Source organism: Bufo bufo, chromosome 7, assembly GCF_905171765.1.
Source record: "Bufo bufo chromosome 7, aBufBuf1.1, whole genome shotgun sequence".
Taxonomy (NCBI): Eukaryota; Metazoa; Chordata; class Amphibia; order Anura; family Bufonidae; genus Bufo; species Bufo bufo.
The window spans coordinates 173,355,182-173,377,614 of record NC_053395.1 but is presented as its reverse complement, the minus strand read 5'-3'; the positions used below and the strand labels follow the sequence as shown (position 1 = coordinate 173,377,614).

General features: G+C 41.0%; 1 protein-coding gene across 2 annotated transcripts in view; it reads left to right on the top strand.

Annotated features, from left to right (window-relative positions):
• COL18A1 (collagen type XVIII alpha 1 chain) overlaps window positions 1-22,433 on the top strand; it is a 171,039-nt gene that overhangs the window by 110,498 nt on the left and 38,108 nt on the right. For both annotated transcript variants that reach the window (XM_040439231.1, XM_040439230.1), the window contains 12 exons: window positions 5,227-5,310; window positions 7,864-7,911; window positions 8,652-8,763; window positions 10,641-10,762; window positions 11,536-11,562; window positions 11,651-11,842; window positions 13,144-13,170; window positions 15,437-15,499; window positions 16,492-16,578; window positions 19,163-19,216; window positions 20,993-21,142; window positions 21,612-21,665. In XM_040439231.1, the coding sequence (XP_040295165.1) occupies window positions 5,227-5,310; window positions 7,864-7,911; window positions 8,652-8,763; window positions 10,641-10,762; window positions 11,536-11,562; window positions 11,651-11,842; window positions 13,144-13,170; window positions 15,437-15,499; window positions 16,492-16,578; window positions 19,163-19,216; window positions 20,993-21,142; window positions 21,612-21,665 (1,020 nt within the window). The remainder of the gene's footprint in view (window positions 1-5,226; window positions 5,311-7,863; window positions 7,912-8,651; window positions 8,764-10,640; window positions 10,763-11,535; window positions 11,563-11,650; window positions 11,843-13,143; window positions 13,171-15,436; window positions 15,500-16,491; window positions 16,579-19,162; window positions 19,217-20,992; window positions 21,143-21,611; window positions 21,666-22,433) is intronic.

Sequence of the window (22,433 nt, the reverse complement as noted above, 5' to 3'; positions counted from 1 at the left end):
CTGGAAATGGACTATTAAAATACTGTAAATTCTGTACACTGATGCCTTGGATGGTGTATAAACTAGATCCACCTTGGTCTTTCGTTGTGTCTACATAGCCTCATCGATCCACTGTCCATTTTGTTTGCGTGACAGATGAAATCTGCGACTATGTCCTGGGGGTGTACTTAAGAACAGCTCTGAGTAATATTCTTGGAATCCACTGTCTTCCATGTGTGGACAAAGCCGACATTTTGACCCCTTGGAAATTGAGGAGATGCTTAGACAAAGGCGAAATTGAGCATTGAGAAAGGGAAAATATGTGTGTGATAATTGCTGTACTGGGGGGGTTGCTGAACAGCTGAAGGGATGGCAAGTCATTTGGCTTCATGGTGGGAGAAATCCTTGCCAACAGGATAAGAGAGGTCATTATTACTGCCCCTGCAAGCTGCACAGCCCAGAGCGAGCCTGCAACTATACACGGACCTTGTGGATACAGATAGAATGGGATTTATATCCTCTGATAGGTTCAGGAAAGGGAATAATCCTTGAAAATTTACTGAGATAAAGTTCATATAAATAATGACTTTTAAAAGTCTCTCGAAAAGCTTTTATGGCAGGATCGTTTTACATCTATCTCCATAGCTAATCCACCCTGACACTGCTAGGAAGTTACTCTCCTATAATCACCAAACAGAAGGATATCCGATCCAATAAATGTGGTTCACCTTCTCTTCCTATGCACTGTACACGGATTTATTGCTCATTGTTTATATAGTATTACCATATTTACCGGTGCTTTATAGAATAAGCTGCCCTTAGCCTAAGCCCTTGTTGTGCTCAGCGGAACTCACAATCTAGTTTCCATTACCAAGCCTAAATTGTATGATACACAAATATTTATCCTCCCCATATGCATACCTTCCAGTTTTTTAGAGAAAGACTAACTGGGTCATTTTTCTCACTTAAAGACATACAGTAATTTTCAATTCTTCTGCAATGTCCAGTAGTCTCCCGGACTGCTGGAAATTTTGGTAAGTCTCTTGGGCACCACAGAAGCCTCCTGGAACCTCCCTATAAGTAGCACTCACTGAATATTTCACTCTATGCAGATGGAGTTCATAGGGCATTGTGCTATATTATATGGTACTTCTACGGTACTTGAGCAGCCCCTGCTATTGAGACACAGAGACCACCCAGTTATTGACATTGGCATACTTACCTACTTTGCTGGTTAATTCAGGACAAATAAGGTCTGCCCCTAAACTGGGAGAGACTGTCCCTTGTCCTGGGAGAGGCCGGGACAACCCAAATTTGCAGGGACTGTCTATAGAAATTTGGGTCAGTCCCTGCAAAGTCAGAACTTTTGGCAACCGTGCATTGGGTGTCATTTTAGAGACTCAGCTTTGTGAGGAGAGTGGACTGTAGCCAGACTGAAAAATAGAGGCTTTAAGAGACCTCCATGACATGTGGTAGGTTGTGGCTGAGATAAAATGGACAGTCATTATCTGGGCCATAGTTGGGAGAGTATCAGGAAGTATAAGGGTGGTATATTTTGTGGACTGCAGGGCTAAATGGGACAGAGCACCTTGAAATTCTGTTTTGTGGGTGTTTTCGGTCAACTGTAATTAGGTCTGTGGATGATGTATTGGCAAGTAAGTTATTTTGGGGTTTATTAAACAGCACATTTTTTGGTGGGTTATTTGAGGGGGGAACCCTAGAGTTTTGGTGTAAAGAGGCTGTGGTTCAGATGTAGACAAGGGGTAACCGGAAAAGCAACAATGTAATAGGAGGAACATTGGGGGTGTTTGATATGTAAGGCACCACCAATAAAAAGGGGTATTTCCTGTAAGCGGGGGTTGGATTATGCCCCCCCAAAAAATGGACCTAAAAAATCTCCCAGAAGAAAATTTGCAAAGGCTGGTAAGTATGATTAAAGGGGTTGTCTCATAATCTCTGTCCAGAACATGTGGGGACTCCACCTTGGGTACAAATTCTCTGCAATGAGGGGTCCTTGATCTGGAGGAGTCAACACCACCGTGCTTTACATTATCTCCCATTCATTAGAATGGGTCACATGTAGTCCCATATTTTTCCTACAGTTGTGCTAGCCTCATAATACTCAAAGGACTGCAAGCCAAACAGTAATCTTAGGACATTTGTAAGGGTTTAACATTAACGTCAGCCATATCCCTACTTATATAGTATTGCCATATGATGTGTATATGGTACATTTAGATGGTACTATTATAAATGTATATGAATAGTATGTGTGGTGTTGGGCTCAGTATTCAGAATAATATTAATTACTCTTAATTGAAGGGTTAAAATCTCATAGCAAGATCAGCTAAGTCCATGTTTGTATTGTAGGCCGATTTGTTGATTTTTGTTTTGTACTTGCTGTCCAAGCGTCATTAGGAAATGCGTTGTATTTTCTTAAAACTCCACATTACTGTAAATTGGCAAGAATCTGGGTTTACAGATTAGCTGGAGTGCAAATATTAAGATGTCAGTCCATGCTAGTTAAGATTTTTTTCCCCCACTATTTTCCCATTACAACAGAGAATATGTTCTTCTTTACCATTATTAGGCCTGGACAATAACGTATCTTAAATTTTAAAGAAAATTATCTATTGACTTTAGCAAGCACTTTCTAAAGTGGGCATAAAAGGTGAATGGTTTTATTTTGCTATCTCAGCGCCCCCTTGTGGTGGCTCAACCTTATTCAGGCTGATTGATTTATACATGACTGCGCTTTATCAACTGCAACTCAGATTGATATTCTAGCTATTTATATTGCAACAGAATGATCTTGGAGGGTCATTCAAAAGAAAATGATAATTTCTAAGAATTAAATACATATAAATATGGCTAATGATGCATTTTTTTTTCTTGTTTAGTACAACATCCATTAGTACATACAATCTTTAAGGCCATATTCACAAGTGGCAAATTTGTTTCAGAAATCAGTTCCACTGGCCTGAATGGGGTTGGTCCTGCAGCATGCACGTGGATTTCTGTAAGCCCCATTCAGATGACTAGAACAGCAGTAGAAATATCTGCAACATATCTGCTGCGTGTGACTATACCCTAACTGTAATAATCTGGAATTGGGCAAAAGTTGGTTAAAGGAACACCAAACCTAGAAATGAATGCTAAAAGTAAATAAGATATATCATTATCCCCACTGTGTTTGACTGCAGCATTTCTGACACAAACATCCTTGTAGATATCCTACAGATAAAACACAGGTTATTCTCCTGATGATCTGCTCCATTTACCACTAATGACTGATGGATGGGGTGAGGCTTAGTCAAAGGGTGGGATTTAACAATCTTTGTGCCCTATTGTAGAGAGAGCAGAGGTGGGAGGTTCCTGCTGCAGCAAGTTATCTTACAGCCTGACACAGGACAGTGAGGGGGAGGAGATAGGGATGACTGAGCTCCAGGGACGGACACAGAGGGGGGAGGTTCCTGCTGCAGCAAGTTATCTTACAGCCTGACACAGGACAGTAAGGGGGAGGAGATAGGGATGACTGAGCTCCAGGGACACAGAGGGGGGAGGTTCCTGCTGCAGCAAGTTATCTTACAGCCTGACACAGGACAGTGAGGGGGAGGAGGTGGGCATGACTGAACTCCAGGGACACAGAGGGGGGGATGTTCCTGCTGCAGCAAGTTATTTTACAGCCTGACACAGGACAGTGAGGGGGAGGAGGTAGGGATGATTGAACTCCAGGGATGGACACAGAGGGGGGAGGTTCCTGCTGCAGCAAGTTATCTTACAGCCTGACACAGGACAGTGAGGGGGAGGAGATAGGGATGACTGAGCTCCAGGGACGGACACAGAGGGGGGAGGTTCCTGCTGCAGCAAGTTATCTTACAGCCTGACACAGGACAGTAAGGGGGAGGAGATAGGGATGACTGAGCTCCAGGGACACAGAGGGGGGAGGTTCCTGCTGCAGCAAGTTATCTTACAGCCTGACACAGGACAGTGAGGGGGAGGAGGTGGGCATGACTGAACTCCAGGGACACAGAGGGGGGGATGTTCCTGCTGCAGCAAGTTATTTTACAGCCTGACACAGGACAGTGAGGGGGAGGAGGTAGGGATGATTGAACTCCAGGGATGGACACAGAGGGGGGAGGTTCCTGCTGCAGCAAGTTATCTTACAGCCTGACACAGGACAGTGAGGGGGAGGAAGTGGGCATGACTGAACTCCAGGGATGGACACAGAGGGGGGAGGTTCCTGCTGCAGCAAGTTATTTTACAGCCTGACACAGGACAGTGAGGGGGAGGAGGTAGGGATGACTGAGCTCCAGGGACACAGAGGTGGGAGGTCCCTGCTGCAGCAAGTTATCTTACAGCCTGACACAGGACAGTGAGGGGATGGAGGTGGGCATGACTGAACTCCAGGGACACAGAGGGGGGGATGTTCCTGCTGCAGCAAGTTATCTTACAGCCTGACACAGGACAGTGAGGGGGAGGAGATAGGGATGATTGAACTCCAGGGATGGACACAGAGGGGGGAGGTTCCTGCTGCAGCAAGTTATCTTACAGCCTGACACAGGACAGTGAGGGGGAGGAGGTAGGGATGACTGAGCTCCAGGGATGGGCACAGAGGGGGGAGGTTCCTGCTGCAGCAAGTTATCTTACAGCCTGACACAGGACAGTGAGGGGGTCCGAGTTTCTGGGACATAATTGCATTATGAGACAAAATAGGATCAAAGGAAAATAGCAGATTACTAGATTACTGCATTATGTTCATGTTCCATTAGTTCAGATTTTTTTGGTTTCCATTATAGTGTCTGTCATTTTACAAGGAAAAAACGCAGGCTGCACTATTCTTTCCAGCAAATACCGGTATAACGGACCCCCATTGAAGCAGAGAATCTAAAAGAATGGAGTGCTGGAAATGTCATCTGACAGACACTGATAGTCCAGGACAGATCCCACTGAATTATAGTGGGGTCTACTACTTTCCATAGCTGTGTTCATCATTTTGATGGGAAAAATAACACTGGATGCTGCACTATTCTTCCTATCAAATATGAATATATCAAATTGAGGAACATGATGAAGCTCAAGCGACAATTGTGAACAGAGCCTTATACGGCAGATATATGTGTGGATAGATAGATAGATAGATAGATAGATAGATAGATAGATAGATAGATAGATAGATAGATTGATAGATATTGATATATGTTTGTAACTTTTCCTTCATGCTATTTTTATTTTTTTTATTTTTAGGGAGTCATTGCAGAACTAAAGATCATAAATGATCCCAGAGCGGCAGAAATGCAATGTGATGAGGATGGAGATGATTCTGACGTGGTGAGTCCATTTTTACAGTGTTTGTCTGCATTTTCAGTTCTGCATCAGTAGTAAGCCATATAGAAGATAGGTTTAAGTCAAACTCTAGAGACAGAGAATTACCAAACTAAAATTATTTTTGGAGTTTTTGCACGTAGCAGCAGGATCCATCACCGATAGACTATAATGGAACCTGTTTAATGAATACATCATAAAAAGCGATTGACAAGCTCATGATGTATACGGTAAATGGATGCTTTTGACAGATGCCATATTGTGGAATCCTACCATCTGGGGGATACAATGTACTTACGGGAGAGCACCTTAATTGGAGTGAGGAGGCTTATAGACCATACATGGTTCTCTGGATAGTACCCCCCTAATACTGACCTAGGCCTCTCACCCTGTTAAGCCAGTACTCTTTTTGCTTTGCACTGATGAGGGGCAATCACCCTGAAACAGCTGTCTGCAGATGAGATGCTGGCTTAGTTATTATCCAAGTCATGTCTCAAAGCCTATTTAAAGGGTTGAACATTGACTTATAGGATATCTGCCTTACATATGGTGGCATTAGAGGCAGAGCTGAGCTCATTTGCGTCCCTTCTTCTTAGAGAAAACAAGGTACACCTTGCAGTATACTTTAAAAAAAAAAAAAATTATTTCATGGAGTAGGATAGCAAAGTCTTCCATGCTATTCCATACTTTTTTTTTTTTGCGTATACTAATGTGTACTGGCCAGACAAAGGCCAAAAGGACACTCTTCTTGGCATCTGTCTGACTCATAGACCCCTGTGGACACATTTACTCTGTATATCGGTGTACAAACTAAATGTAAATGAAATACGTGTTGTGAATGGTGCCTTAGTGCTGTAGTACTAACTTACAAGACCTCATAAAGGAAAGGGGTTTTCCTACTATAGTAAGTGATTGCATATCACTAGGATTTTTCCATGCTTACGGATTGTGGAGTTCCAACTCCTAGGACCCCACTGATCGTCAGAATGAAGGTGCAGCAGCTTTGGTTCAAGACCTTTATCGATCTTTCCTGCACAGCTAAGTTCCCAGCCACCCGCTGTTCACGGAGTAAGATAACGGGACCTTCCATTCATTCCTATAGAGGTTGGGCCCCCATTGATCCTGCTGTTATGACATATCTCAGTGCCATGGCATTAGAAGTAACAGTTCTTGTTATCAGAATATTCGGGGGAAACTTCAAATAATAAATATTAGGAAATAGTTGTTTGATATCCCATACATAACGACCATCTATCCATGTTTTTGGTGGCTGTTAAGAGGTTATAACTTGCAACGCTATTCATACTGCAGAATAGTGGCTGCACGGAGAAGGCTCATGCAGCGGCAGGTCAGTTGTCGAGTCGTCAGGTGCACAGTGGAGAAACAAAATATATATTTGTTTTACGTTTCCCACTCTCTTAGGCCTCATGCACACGATCGTATTTTCTTTTCGTGTCCGTTTCGTTTTTTTTAGGACCGTATACGGAACCATTCATTTCAATGGATCCGCAAAAACAATAAAACGGAAGTTATTCCGTGTGCATACATAATGCTCCAGCGTTCTGTTCCGAAGCCCCACCCCCAACACAATTCCACTAACTTGGCCATTTTTTTTTTATATAAAATTAATGGCAGTAGCAGAATTTTGCTTTAGGGTCGTTTTTTAGAGGAACGTTTTGAAGCAGGTTTTTCAGCCAAAACCAGAAGTGGATTTTGAAGGAAGGACTTCTTCCTGCTTCACCCACTTCTGGCTTTGGCTGGAAAACCTGCAGGAAAATCTGCTTCAAAACCGCTTTCAAAAGACTTGTCTTACTTCAGGAAATGGCATTCATCATGTACACATAGTTAATACACGGCACTTACTAATGTATTATGTTTTTCCATATTGCCTCCTTTGCTGGCTGGATTCATTTTTCACATTATACACTACTCGTTTCCATGGTGATGACCACCCTGCAATACAGCAATGGTGGTCATGCTTGCACACTGAAAAACTGACGGCCTATGCGTACTCTCACTGTCCCAGTGAGGCTGGTGATTTTTCCTATAGTGTGCAAGCACGGCCACCACTGCTGGATAGCAGGGTGGTCATAACCCCTGGATATGAGCAGTGTCTAACGTGATGGAAAAATTAATCCAGCCAGCAAAGGAGCAGAGGAAGCAATATGGGGAATCACAATACATTAGTAAGTGCCGTGTATTGACTTTCTCTACATGATAAATGCCATTAGCTGAAGTGAGAAAACCCCTTTTAAGGTTTCTCTATAAAAAAAATAATAATCTTGAGAACAGTTTGGTACCATATTAATAATGGCATTCTAAACAACTGAATTTTTCTATTCAAGCCATGTATCAGGTCAGCTGATGAAGAGTTTTATAGCGCTACTCACAGAATTGTAGTTTTTTCACTTATGACATTTTTATAACAGTATAGAAGACTCAACCGCTACATTAACAATTTGCAGGCTGCTGCCATCTAGTGGTTGATGTCAGTGTTTAGTATTCTTGCCGCCATCTAGTGGTCATTTTGTAAACTTATTTCTATATTTAATGCTACAGATTTCTGGAGACTTTGGCAGTGGCATCCCAGAGAGAGAGATTGTGGAGGTAAGATGAAAGTCAAGGCACTGGGCATATACAACCATATATCTGTAGTGAAATCTCAGCTCACATGCTTTAGAGTTTGTTTTTATCCCAGTATAATCTCAAATCAAAGGAATTATCCCACGAATAGGTGATAAATGTATGATCAATGGAGACCCCACCATTGGGACCCCAATAATTATTAGAATAGGGGTGGTTGAACCCCCACTCCAGAAGAGTTTGAATGGAGTAGTGGTCACACACATATATGCCTCTCTGCTCAATGGAGTCGGCTCACTATTCGGCTACCTCCATCAATCCTATAGTCTTTAAATGATGCGGCACTGCACATACGTGATCAGCTAGCCATTAAAATTCCTCTGGAAAGAAGGCCAGAGACCCCTTTTTTAATGTTCGGTGGGGTTCTCAACCTTGGTACCACCGGCAATCATACATTTATAATCCAGTGGATATGTGATAATGATATTTTTTGTGGGATAACCCCATAACAATAGAATTGGTCTACCATAGTTATTACCATCTAACAGTGGCCTAATCCAAAGCCTTGTACTGAGAGTATATAAGCATAATTTCAGTGTCTACATTCTCTGTTGTGGGGACAGATGTAGATCGACTACTTCCAGGAGTAGGAGACATCCAGCATAAGTGGTTGGCACAAAAAAAACTAATGATTTTCCATTATGCACATTGGGAGTGCGAAAATGAATGCAATTATAAAATGTATTTTCCCAAATATAATTTAGGTGGTGACCAAGGCTCCAACAAGACTCAAGGAACAAGCTCCCATCACAGTACCTCCCATACAGAGACCATCTTTGGAAAAAGAGACTATTGTACAGAGAGTGGAAGTAGAAGGTCAGAAATTACAAGACCAAAGAGAATGTTATGTGCAAAACCACACCATCAGTTTTCTCTAGAATTATATACCTCTTGCTGTAATTTACATAGAATATGAGAAGTCACCAAGGAGCTCCATGACTATATAAAAATAATCATGGAACTCCAAGGGGACGTCGAATATTTTTTATACAGTTATAGCAGAATCTATTTAATGCTCTGTTAAGGGGTTATGCCATGATTAATGTAAAATAAATGTCTGAAAATCGGACATCATATAGTACATGACAATCTATTTCTAACAAAGCTAGAACCAGCCCTGTACCTCACATGGATCTAGAGATCTCCCCGTTTACTGCTCCCATTGCTTCGAGATTGATTTGAGGTTGGCAGCTCAGGTGCATGACCTTTTGTTACAGTTTTCTCCCTATCACAGCTCAGGGGACATGTCCATTATGCCGCACCTATCAGAAAGGAGAAGGAAAGACTGAAACTTCTTTTTTCATCCACTTCTGTTTTGGGCTAAAAAAAACTGCATTAAATACTGCACGAAAAACAGAATGTGTGATTCCAGCCTCATGGTGCTTAAACACATTTAAAATTCATGCATTTTTACGAGAGTTTTCGGGCTGGAGAAAGGCATGTAGAAAACTACACCTGTCCAGGAGTGAGATATATTAGGCAGCAAGTGAACACTCAGTTCTTGAAGTTGATGTGCTGGAAGGAGAATGAAAAGGGTAATGGAACGACCACACAGTCAAGTTTCTTGATGCAGTGTTGGAAGCCAAAACCAGGAGTGAATTCAAAAAAGAAGATAAGTTGTATCTGTCCTCTATAGTTTCTCTCCTTTTATGATTCACTCCTGATTTTGGCTTCCAAAACTGCATCAGGAAACCTGACCGTGTGCCCGTACCCTTAGGATTTGAGGGGCTTTGGTAAGGTCCCAATTATGATGAATCGACAACTGGGTCACAGCATCTATAAAAAAGCAGGTCTTGTGTGCTGTCCTTGGTACGCAGTGGTTAGTACCTACCAAAGTTGTTGACCAGTGACAGAGTGCCAAAGACTCATTGATGCCTGAGGAGCGTGAAGGCTAGCCTGTCTGTTCTGATCTGAGAGATGAGCCACTGTAGCACAAGATGCTGAACAGTACATCACAGCTTGCTGTGTAGCCACAGACTGGTTAGAGTGCCCATGACTTGGCCTACAAATATGCCAGATCTCCATTTAATCGAGCATCTGTGGGATGTGCTGGATTAACAAGTCTGGTCCATGGAGGCCTTGCATTGGAACTTCCAAGACTTTAAGGAACATCTTGCTGCCAGATACCACAGGACACTTTTAGAGGTGTTGAGGAGTCCACACACTTCGACCGATCAGGTGGTTTTAATATTATGACTGATTAATCAGACATAATATTGAATTACTTCTCATGTACTGATCCTAAATTACAGCCTGATATATAGTCCTGCTGAATCCATAATTCTATAGGTTTTAGAGCTGAAAACTTCCAGCATTCCTTACTTTGTCGGTATATCACAGAACTTTCTGATTTGCCTCCTAGTAAGTATCAGCTTTAAATCAGGTCCTTTACATTAATTTCACTGCATTACAACAGTGATGTGTCTGATGAAAGCTTGGAGTATTTCCATTGACAGCCGGTAGGATTATGAATGCAGCTCTGAAGTACAATACATACTGTAACTCAGGTTTGGAATAGAAATACAAAGTTAATAATCTTCTACACAGATTATTTTTATATATAAACTACATAGTAGTATTCGAAGAAAAAAACACCTTTAACAACTCAAAATCAGTAAAAGACTGTTTTGCTCACTTATAGTATAGTTCTGTGCTCACAGAGACCTGTATTAATGCTATGACTTTTATTGCAGGTCAGCCAGCCCAGAACGGACAGAAAGGAGACCGAGGCGAGAAGGGTGATAGAGGTCCTGAAGGTCCAAAAGGTGGAAGTGGTGCCAGTACAAGCTCAGGTGTTGTCCATAAAGGAGAAAAGGTAAGGCTGATGGTGACTGGAATATTTGCATTGGTTTTGTCTGGAGATAAGAAGATATGGTTCTTTTGGTTAGTCTTTATGTGCTCATACCATTTACTTAAAGTGATGCTAAAATTAAAGGAATTTAAAGAAATAGGGTCCCAAGATTTCCATTCTTCTTCACCTCACGATCGAGAAGTTCAAATGGAGTGGTGGTTGAGCTTACTCCCTGTTGCTTCATATAAGACTATGGGACTAGTGGAGATAGCCATATATCACCTTTCCACTCCAACTCCTCATTCACCTCCTTCCGTGCTTGTGCATATGAAACATTAAACTTTGGAAAACTGGGAGGGCCTTATAGAATTTTGTCTCTGGCGGGAGAGAGCTTGCTACAACAGCAACCTTCCCAGCTCTGCAATACTGGATCTACAACAGAAACCTTCCCAACATCCCCTTCTGCAGTATCGAATCTACAACAGAAACCTTCCCAACATCCCTTTCTGTAATACCGACTACAACAGAAACCTTCCCAACATCCCCTTCTGCAGTATCATATCTACAACAGAAACTTTTTCTATACAAAGACAGGAGAAGATGGATACCTACAAGTTTCTGTAAGACTTCTTATTTCAGGAGCTCCAGAATAGCTTTTCATTCTTTTAAACATGTCACCAGATTGAGGACTTATTTGCCTATGTTTTACCAATAGGTATTATGCATGTCTATTTGCATTCTGCTGTATTCTAAACAAGTAACATGACATTATAACTACTTTATTTTTATTTTTTTAGGGCCAGAAAGGAGAAGCTGGACTTAAAGTAGGTATTTCCGGTCTACATGGGATTGTTTTAAGTTTACTTATTGGTTGTCCACAAATTAAAATCCAATTACGGTATCTTTTTACAGGGTAGTGCAGGATTTGCATATCCAGGAACAAAGGGAGATAAAGGAGACTCTGGATCCCCTGGTGTAGCCGGGCCACCTGGTCCTCCAGGGCAACCAGTATTACAGAGCAGAGAAGGCAGCACTGTACAGCAAGTTCCAGGACCTCGGGGACCTCCTGGTCCACAGGGACCTCCAGGAACAGACGGAGAGCCTGTAAGTGACATTTTCACAAGGTCATGTCGCATGCAAAAAATAGACAATGGCATATGTTTATTTAATTAACTTGGTTATGAAAAGATGTACAGTATGCCATATGTTAAGTCAAGATATGTAAAACTTACATTAAAAGACACATACGGGGAATGCATCATACATTTTTGCCACAGATGCTGTCTTGCACCAAAAATTTAGACTTTTTGCACTTTTACATCACCTTCACCACTTTTACAAAAAGTGGGAGTGGCATGGCAGGGAGAAAGTGGCCACCGGTGGGTTCCCTGCTACCTGACTCATTTAACAACCCATGCACCAGAAAAATGGTGCACATTAGACCAGAAATCTATGCCAGTTCCCTGACGATGCCTCAGAATAATTACCTCTTAATTCTGGGGCATTGTATGCCAGTGGGGTTTGCTATTAAGACTGGTGCAAGATACAGCAGCCTTAAAGGGGTTGTTTCACCTGGAACATCAGTGGTATATTGCTAGCATATGTCACCAATGTCGGATAGGTGCGTGTCCCAGCTCTGAGACCCACACCTATTTCTGGAGCGGAACGCCTAAAGTTCGTGAGAGCGCACAGTGCATGTGTGACTGCCCTCCATTCATTTCTATGGGAGTGTGGAAATTATTTTGAAAGTCCCATAGAAATATGGAAATATTTTTGGAAGTCCCATAGAAATGAAAGGAAAGCGCACTGCGCAAGCGCGGCCAATGCTCCATTCACTTCTGTGGAACTGCTGGAAATAGCCTAGCTAGCACTCGGCTATTTTCTGCACTGCCACTAAACCACAAGTGGGCTGTTGTGTAGCTGGGGGTTTAGGGTCCAAAACCCGCCCATATGAAATCTGTCCGACCTTCCTAAGTTCAGTAAATGAAAATGTAACTTACCAGGAGATGAGTCCGGGGCACAGTGCACATTCCCCTGATGCGGGTGGAGATTAGTCTCAGACTCATTTCCCGGTAAGTTACATCTTCTGTTACTGAACGTAGCAGGGCCGGACAGGTTTGATATGGGCAGATATGAAACCCTAAACCCCAGCTGCATAATGGCATTGGTATTCTGCCATTTGATACAAGTTGATGGTCATAACTTTAGGAAGATTGTGACTGGGTGTTTACAATATTTGAGGTTTTCTATTGTTCCTGGTGGCTGCTTTGCCTCCATATTCGGAAGAGCTGTATACAACCAGTTGTGTTACCTGGTGTGAGGTATATCACTTTTACTAGTGTTATTTCTATACTATGTGTATGCCAAATGTCTTACTAGGAACTAAACCCTTTGTCTGATTTCAGGGTGACCCTGGAGAAGATGGCAAAGCTGTAAGTAATTTGTATTAGCAGGAAATGCTAGCAGAATGCTTGGATGTATAGGGAGAGGCATTACCAGTAGAAAGAGGGAGGTGTTCATGCCGCTCTACAGAGCACTAGTGAGACCTCATTTGGAGTATTGTGCTCAGTACTGGAGACCATATCTCCAGAAGGATATTGATACTTTGGAGAGAGTTCAGAGAAGAGCTACTAAACTGGTACATGGACTGCAGGATAAAACTTACCAGGAAAGATTAAAGGACCTTAACATGTATAGCTTGGAAGAAAGACGAGACAGAGGGGATATGATAGAAACTTTTAAATACATAAAGGGAATCAACAAGGTAAAAGAGGAGAGAATATTTAAAAGAAGAAAAACTGCTACAAGAGGACATAGTTTTAAATTAGAGGGGCAAAGGTTTAAAAGTAATATCAGGAAGTATTACTTTACTGAGAGAGTAGTGGATGCATGGAATAGCTTTCCTGCAGAAGTGGTAGCTGCAAATACAGTGGAGGAGTTTAAGCATGCATGGGATAGGCATAAGGCCATCCTTCATATAAGATAGGGCCAGGGGCTATCCATAGTATTTAGTATATTGGGCAGACTGGATGGGCCAAATGGTTCTTATCTGCCGACACATTCTATGTTTCTATGTATTATTACCTAGTCCTGCGCTCAACTGAGATATGTAGCGGAGAGATATGCAGCTGATATATTTAGCTCACAGAGCCTGGCAAGACTGTGTACAGTTGTATGCATTTCTCAACAGAGAGAAATAGCTATGGACTAGTTTGCTGCCTCTGAAAGTAAAAAAAGTGTTCTCATTCACTGACAGCAACCAAAATATCTTGAAAATGTAGACAGTTATAGAATATACAGTGAATAAGCATTATTTACTTTAAATCTCCCTTTTAAAACTCCTGGCAGTTCGTACTTATTGTGCCACCAATGTACATGAGAGAAGTCTCTGATGTGTGAGTGGCAATCTTTTGTACAAGTAGTGGAAGATAGTGAATTTGCTATAATAATTCCCCTAGCAACACCAGTTGCATGTAGAATTCCAGTGAGGGAGATGCAATGGATATACTCTTTAGGTAATTTATTGAATGTACCTTGAGAAATGATGATAGAGGTAAAAGGAAAATCCTCTCTCCAGCTCTGTGATGCATGTCTGACAAACAGGAACAGACTACAGGAAGCAGAATGTGAGCTCACAGAAGATGATGATTTAAAAGATGAATGACACAATGAAATACAACCATAGATAACTTATATAAAACCAAGTATACCAGTGGCCACTAGATGGGAGGAAAGTACACTATGGATAGTGGATAAATATAACACAGAATACAATAATATGAATTCTAGTTCAGAAGCCATAGCTGGGGCAGCACATTACTTGTTCAGTATCTGTACAAGTACCAAAAAATATAAAAATAGGCATAATAACCCATATGTGCAGTGTTTCAGCCCACAATCCTTATGCCTTTTTGAAGCTTGAAGGCCCAAGTATAGTTGGCTGAAACATTTCAGAAATGGGTCAATAACACGTCCATGTTTTTTAGATGAAGTGTTGGAATGCTGACTATTTTGATATTTTTTATATTGATAGGACAATGGGTCAGGGTCTTGAGGCTTGCACCCTCAATATCAATCTGTTCCACTTCTCCTGCTCTATAAAATGCTGCCTGCAGATTGCACTGCATTTAGTGGTGACAGTTTTTTTATCTTTCTATTCCACTTACACAAAATAACACAGTCATGTGGCATGCATAGAACACTATTGCAAATGCTTTCATCTCCCATTATAGATGTCCCTGTGCCCTAAAAAGTGATAGCAGTCACAGTTAGTTACCTATTGCATCTGCTGCAGGGCCATGCTTTTATTATAAGGACTGTGCCACATTGTATAGTTACATAGGTTAGAGAAAGACACAGGTCCATCAAGTTCAGCCTTTCACAGATCAATTATACATTACTTGTTAATTAATAATTTGGGGAGGAATTCTCTAGAAAGCGCTCAAAGTGGAATAAAATAAAAAAGGGATATTCACCCTCACTGATCCTACTTTGAGACTTTGCTAAATATTCCTCCTGCCCAGACAAACCCTATAAAATCAGTAAGAAAACAGCATAAAAAATCTACTGCTTCCAGGTCTGCTGATTGATCACAATCTACTGTAAGACTTCCATTGCTTTACACTAATTAGTTACTAAAATTCTGATGTTATATAATAGATGTCCCCAAGTATATCTGTATATGTTTGTTACTCACAGGGTGAAATTGGACCTCAGGGATTCCCAGGAACACCAGGAGATCCTGGTATGAAGGGAGAAAAGGTAATTCTTCTGCAGTTACATCCACTAAAGAGGTTTTCTGGGAGTAGAATATGGATGACCCTCTGTCAGGATAGGTCATCTATATCTGATTGGTGGAGATCTGACACCACATCAGTATTTATATAAGAGCTCTTATCATTTGTGTTGACAGCTACAGAAGGACATTGGGCTTCATTTATCAAAACTGTCTGAAGGTCCCTTTACACTGCTCAACTGAGCAGATGATTGTCTGGAAGAAAGCGTACCTTCGTGACAATCGCCAGCTCGTCATTGGAGGTGACCTATGCAGTGCAGATCTCATACAGCGATCTCCTCCGCAGTATGGGGAGAAGTGATCACTAATGCCACCACTCGTCCTCATACAGAGTCATTGTTTGCCGGAGCAGAGTGCTGTTTAGACGGCATGATCTGCTGCCAGCAAACATCGATTTAGGTGACCACACCAATGATCTATTACTCCATGAACGAGCGTTTTGCTCGTTCATTGGGTAATCGGCGGCACCTTTACACTGGTAGATCATCGCTAACAAGTTTTCCTACGAACACTCGTTAGAGATTATCTGTCCATTGCCCGAGCAGTGTAAAGGGGCCTTTACAGTAAAACTGTAAATCAGAGCTCACCTTTCATTTCTTAAAGTGTTCTAAAAAAAAATAGCTCTGATTGATTGCTATGGGCAACTAAATGAGGCCCAATATTTAGTATTTTACTTTCAATGGCATAGTACTGCTAAAATGAAAAAGAAAAACCAAACAATTTTTCTTTAAATATTGAGTTAAAAAATAGCCCTTTATGATGGAAGTGTCCCTTTGAGCATACTTAAATGTAGATTTATTAATAAGGTATTGCAGTGCTACATAGCAATAAAAAAGAAATATGTTTTGGAAAAGTAATACTCGAATGAGGATTTTATAAGAAAAGCTTACACAATTACATAAAATTGACATGTAGATTTGACATTTTTCTCTCAAAATTTCCTTGCCTTTTCTTTTAGGGTGATCCAGGAGTTAGTATTAGAGGTCTACCAGGACCACCAGGACCTCCAGGCCCAGCTGGCCCAGCCACCAAAATGGATAAATTGGTAAGATTGCATAAAAGAACATTTTCATAAATTAGGGTATAAAATGGACCATAGATCATCGGTGGACAGTGGAAAAAATTTCTAGGAATGTTATATTATCAATTTTAACTTTAGGAAGGAAAAACTTCTGTCTACCGGTGGTTTCATGCACAGTGGGGGACATTTATCAAAACTGGTGCTTAGTTGCCCAAAACAACTAAACCAGATTGATTCTTTCATTTTCCATAGGAGCTGTGAAAAATGAAACCTGGAATCTGGTTGGTTGCTACGGGCAACTAAGCCAGCTTCCAGTTTTGCAAAATTTCGCCCAATGTTTTTTTGTGGAAAATCAGCCGCTTTTGTGGTATTTTTTTTTCAGCCAAAGCCAGAAGTGGATTCAAAGGGTAGAGAAAAGGAAGGACTTTTACTTTTAATTCAGTTCTGGCTTTGGCTAAAAAAAAATACAGCATCATAAACAGCAGTGATGTTTAAAAAAAAAAAAGTAATGTCTGAACCCACCTTTGAGGCAACTGGACATTTCTCCAGATTAACCCAAATTAGTTTTAGTGAATAAATTTTTTTTTACTGTGATTACGATATATTGGTTGGGAAATTTGGAGGAAATACTTCATTGGGAAAATCAAACCCAGGTTTCAATCTCATCATTTTCAGGACATACCTGTCATATGCACTTTACAGGCCAAACAGGAATAAATGATACCTGAAAGGCAAAGAAAGGAAAGCTAAAAAAACAAAACCTTCTAAAAATGTACAATAAATTATAGCAGATATGGAAAAGTAAATAATATATATTGATGCATATTTTGCCACCCAAGCAAAAGCAAAGATGGAAGTCTGCTGCACTTATTAGCCCAAACAGTACTAAAACTGTGCCATTTGGTTCATAGTAGCATACAAAGCGTACAGTAGACTCATACTGTCCACTGTATTCATGAGAGGAGTACTCCCCCTACACCCGTGCCACTATCACCAGTGACTCGTGGTCCATGTGTATGTATACATACCAGCCATTAGTCACTGGGAATTAGGAAAATTCACCTTAAAGGCTATGGACACATTCAGAGCAATTTTTTATGATCTATGATAGCATTTTATTCGTTTTGGGCTTAAAATCAAACTGATAAGAATATGGCTTCAATAAGTGTTTATGGTCAGGAGATCAGAGGTCAGGAGATCAGAGATAAGAGCTACACATGACTCCTCAGATGACAAGATTCAAAGAGAACAGAAAGTGACAGTTTGCAGCTAGACTGATTTTAACCCCTGTATCTCAGAAATGGCTGTACATTTTAAATAAAGACCAGATGAAAAATGATTTTTAGCCCAAAATGTGTAAAATGTAATAGTAAAAAAATGTCCCCGTAGGTGTATATAGCCTTTAAAGGGAACCTATAACACTGAACATGCAGTTCAACTTGAATGTATCATGTTATAGAGCAGACGAAGCTCAGCAGATTCAGGTTTAGTTTTTTGGGAAAATATTTTGTATAATTTGTAATCTTTTAAATCTTAATTATCGCTACTCATTCTAGGAGTCCAGTAGGAGGTCCTACTCACCATATGCACCCTATAGAAAGGCTGTCAGTCACTAATTAGGATCACCTACTGGACTCCTAAGCTTAGAATGAGCAGAGATTTCCATGAAAAAAATACAGGGTTTTCAGCTCCTCCTCTATAACTACTACCTACAGATCAGAGTTCATGTTAAATGAGACAGGTTTCCTTTAACTTTGAGTCCGCTGTATTTTTTTTACCAGTTTCTACTAGCCAAATGGTGCAATATGATTTTATGCTGTTTTGGCTAATAATGTAGTGGACCTGTCTCCCAGCAATGCTGCCCTTAAAGGGCATCTGTCAGCAGATTTGTACCTATGATATTGGCTGACCTGTTACATGTGCTCTTGGCAGCTGAAGGCATCTGTGTTGGTCCCATGTTCATATGTGCCCTCAATGCTGAGAAAAAGGATGTTTTAATATATGCAAATGAGCCTCTAGGAGCAACGGGGGCGTTACTATTACACCTAAAAGCTCTGCTCTCTCTACAACTGCCGCGCCCTCTGCACTTTGATTGACAGGGCCAGACATGATGATGTTTACACAGCCAAGCCCTGTCAATTAAAGTAAAGGGGGTGTGGCAGTTGCAGAGAGAACAGAGGCTCTAGGTGTTATGGCAACGCCCTCGTTGCTCCTAGAAGCTCATTTGCATATATTAAAACTTCATTTTTCTCAGCAATGCGGGCACATATGAACATGGGACCAACACAGATGCCTTCAGCTGCCAAGCGCACATGTAACAGGTCAGCCAGTTTTATAGGTACAAATCTGCTGACAGATGCCCTTTAAACTGAAGAGCATGGTATGACAGATCTGCTATTAAGATATATATTCTGTTCACATGCATGATATTTAAGTGGGTAAATGTGAGATAAGCTGTAGGCAGACAGTACTGGTGCAGCTTATCTCAAGACAATAGAAGTAGACAGAGCCAACTTGCCCAATTCCTTTTTTATCACTGCCTGACAACCCCATTCACATTAGACGTCAGGTCTTCTGGGATATTACTGACTTTGTACTTTTGTTTTAGACATTCATTGACATGGAAGGTTCTGGATCTGGGTCAGGTCTAGAAAACATCAGAGTAAGTCTATACTTATGTCATAGATTTATTTATCTAGAAGACTTAAAACGTTTTGTCACCAAATAGTTACAAAACAATTTCCATACATTTTGTAGTGGATATTTTTGGTTGGAACGGTAAATTATTATACTAATTATGTTGTAGGATGATATCTCTTTAAAGGGAACCTGTTGTCTCCTTTATGCCTTACTGAAGGCAGCATTAATATTGACGGCTTGATCGTAGGATAGGCCATCAGTATCTGATTGGTGGAGATCTGAATCCCAGCTCCTCTGCCAATCAACTGTTTGAAGATATTGGCCACAGCCTCTTCCTAGGTCAGTGATGCCATGTTCATCAGTCACATGCATTGCCTAGGAGCAGATCAAGTGACTGGGCCTAGGCTTCAATACCAAGCAGAGCCATTATATAATGTATATTGCTGTGCTCGGTAGGCTGCTGTGCTGGGTGTTGGAACTGACCTATCCAAAGGATATTAAACACACTTTAAGTGATTTTGGAGAACTTGCTGTTCATTCCTTTCAGCGTGCACCCTGAGAAGATTCATAATTATACAGGGGCTGACACTCTGCTATCCGTTCATTGACCGTTTTCTTTCGAAGGTAACATTAGGTAGAAAACTGTTAATCAGCAGCAGGTGGGCAGGGAGAGTAGCAGCTCATGAATAATCGACAAATGACCTGGATATACAGCATCACAGGAATCTCTGATGTTAGTACTGCAAGCATGGAGAGCCGCAGGTTAAGGACCACTCATACAGTACCACTCATGAGATCTATGATGTAGGGAGGTTAGTGTGAAGATAAGCTCTAGAAATTGGAAAAAAAAACATCTTATAATATCATTTGGAAAAGTCATGTCTGAGGAAGCCAGGTTAAATATAAAGTACTACATATAAGGGTGCAGACGCAGGGAGGAAAGAAGCCAAGACAAGAATTGGCCCAAGTGCTTGATTCAGGAATGGTTGCCAGTGCATTTAATCTGGAAATAAAAACAGTTACCATGAATTATGTTGCAATGACTCAATATATAATATCTTTGGGTCAAATAATTCTCCAGTTTGTTACCCTACTTTCCATTTGCATTATCATTTGGCTGAGTTTATAATAATTATCTGCATTCCTGCAGTAAAAAATGAACTGTTACCAACCAAAAAAATGTAGTTCCCACGTAGGAGATTAAAATGACTATGACATTTGTTTACCTTTTAACATGGATGTGCCAACTCTATGTATGCCAAAAATGTAATTAATAGAATAAAATGAATGGGCTCAGAAAGAGCCACATTTATTGTATCCACTGCACTGACCAATCTACCTAATATTGACTTTACATAGGGTGCATGTATAGGTACCATAGTGGCAGCCTCCTTTACTGCTATGAGACCTCAAAAGATGGGAGCCCCAACAGACCCCTCTCCATAGACACAGCAATATCACATGGGGGCAAAAGGAGCACAATTAGGGATCAAGCTCTGCTGCTCTGATACAAGAGATTGCAAGAAGGATGTCCTTGGATGAGACTAGCTTTAGGTTGTGAAAATATGCCAAGAAGAAGGTCTCAATATTTTATTTTAGCTGTGCGGCTAATTAGAAGACTTGTGAGCATTTACAAATCAGTAGAGAAACACATAAAAGTGATCACAAGACAGTATAAAAGGAGGTACTTTCCTCTTCCATCCAGGCAGTTTACCATGTTATTAAGTGCCTCATCTTAAACTTCTAAAGCTAGAACTTTTAGCCATGTCTCACTTGTGTCTTCCCATTCCTTTTGCAGGGACCACCTGGTCCACCCGGGCCTCCTGGTGTACCTGGATTGCCAGGAGTACCAGGACAGTTTGGAACGAACACCACAGGAATACCTGGCCCCCCTGGCCTACCTGGTAACCCTGGACAAAATGGAATGTCCGGCCCCCCTGGTCCTCCGGTAATGTTTTGAGTTCTAACGATGTATATTATTGTATTATTTCTATAATGCAATACAAAAAAAAAGACAAAAGTGTCAGCGCGAAGCATAATAGAGGTACCATGCAGTAGTCATGGGTGGACAGGGTAAACTATATAACACCTGTCATAGGCAGAAAAATCGAAGGCAGTGGTGGGTTGTCCCATGTCACTGCCAGATCTCTTGTAATGCCCAATGGTCCAACATTGTTCAAACCTACAATGCATTATACCTTAGAAGTTAGTGCTCATAGTCTTAGAAAAGGTCTTTCAGAGGACCCTGGTGATCCATGGTGTTAAATATGACAGTCTTCTTAAATATACTCCTAAAATAACCTCCAAGAGCAAGAACACAAAATAAGTTGATTTGCTTTTCGTCCCTAGTCTGATTTACAACCAGAATCCAGTAGCTGCATGTTCTGAATAGTCGCTGTTTGCTTTGTATAATATAGGGACCCCCAGGAAAAGATGGAATCCCAGGGATTTCCGGACTTGCTGGTGAGAGGGTAAGTTTTTAATATAGTAAATATGTATCCTGGCAGCTCTCTGACTTACAGCACTCAACACAGGTGGTGAGGGAATAAGGAGAAGAAATGATGGAAAGATGAGAAGTAATGCTGAGAAGAACATCACTTTTGTCACATCAGAAATCCATGGCATAGTCAAAGAATTAATGCAAAAGTGTGATTTATAAATCATGGTATGTGTCAGGCAAAAATGAAATGACAAATATTCCATCCAGTGAAACACTTTGTCCATAATTGGTGCAGAAAGAAACGGACATTTCGAGCCATCCTGGACCTTTATCTGGAAGGATGCTTGGCATGTGTGAAGGTAGCATACACTGCTAGGATGTCTGGATGGTTATGATTTTGTTTGACATATTGTGATTAATAAATTTGATTTTATATGCATCAATTCTTTGAGTTTACCATGGATCCTGTTTCTTCACATACTTGGGATTGAAGAAGCCATCCATAGAGTACCCATGTGGATGCTTTTGTGCTACCATTGTATATACAGTACAGACCAAAAGTTTGGACACACCTTCTCATTCAAAGAGTTTTCTTTATTTTCATGACTATGAAAATTGTAGATTCACACCTTGCCTTATAAATGGGGTTGGGACCATCAGTGGCGTTGAGAAGTCAGGTGGATAAACAGCTAATAGTCCTACTGAATAGACTGTTAGAATTTGTATTATGGCAAGAAAAAAGCAGCTAAGTAAAGAAAAACGAGTGGCCATCATTACTTTAAGAAATGAAGGTCAGTCA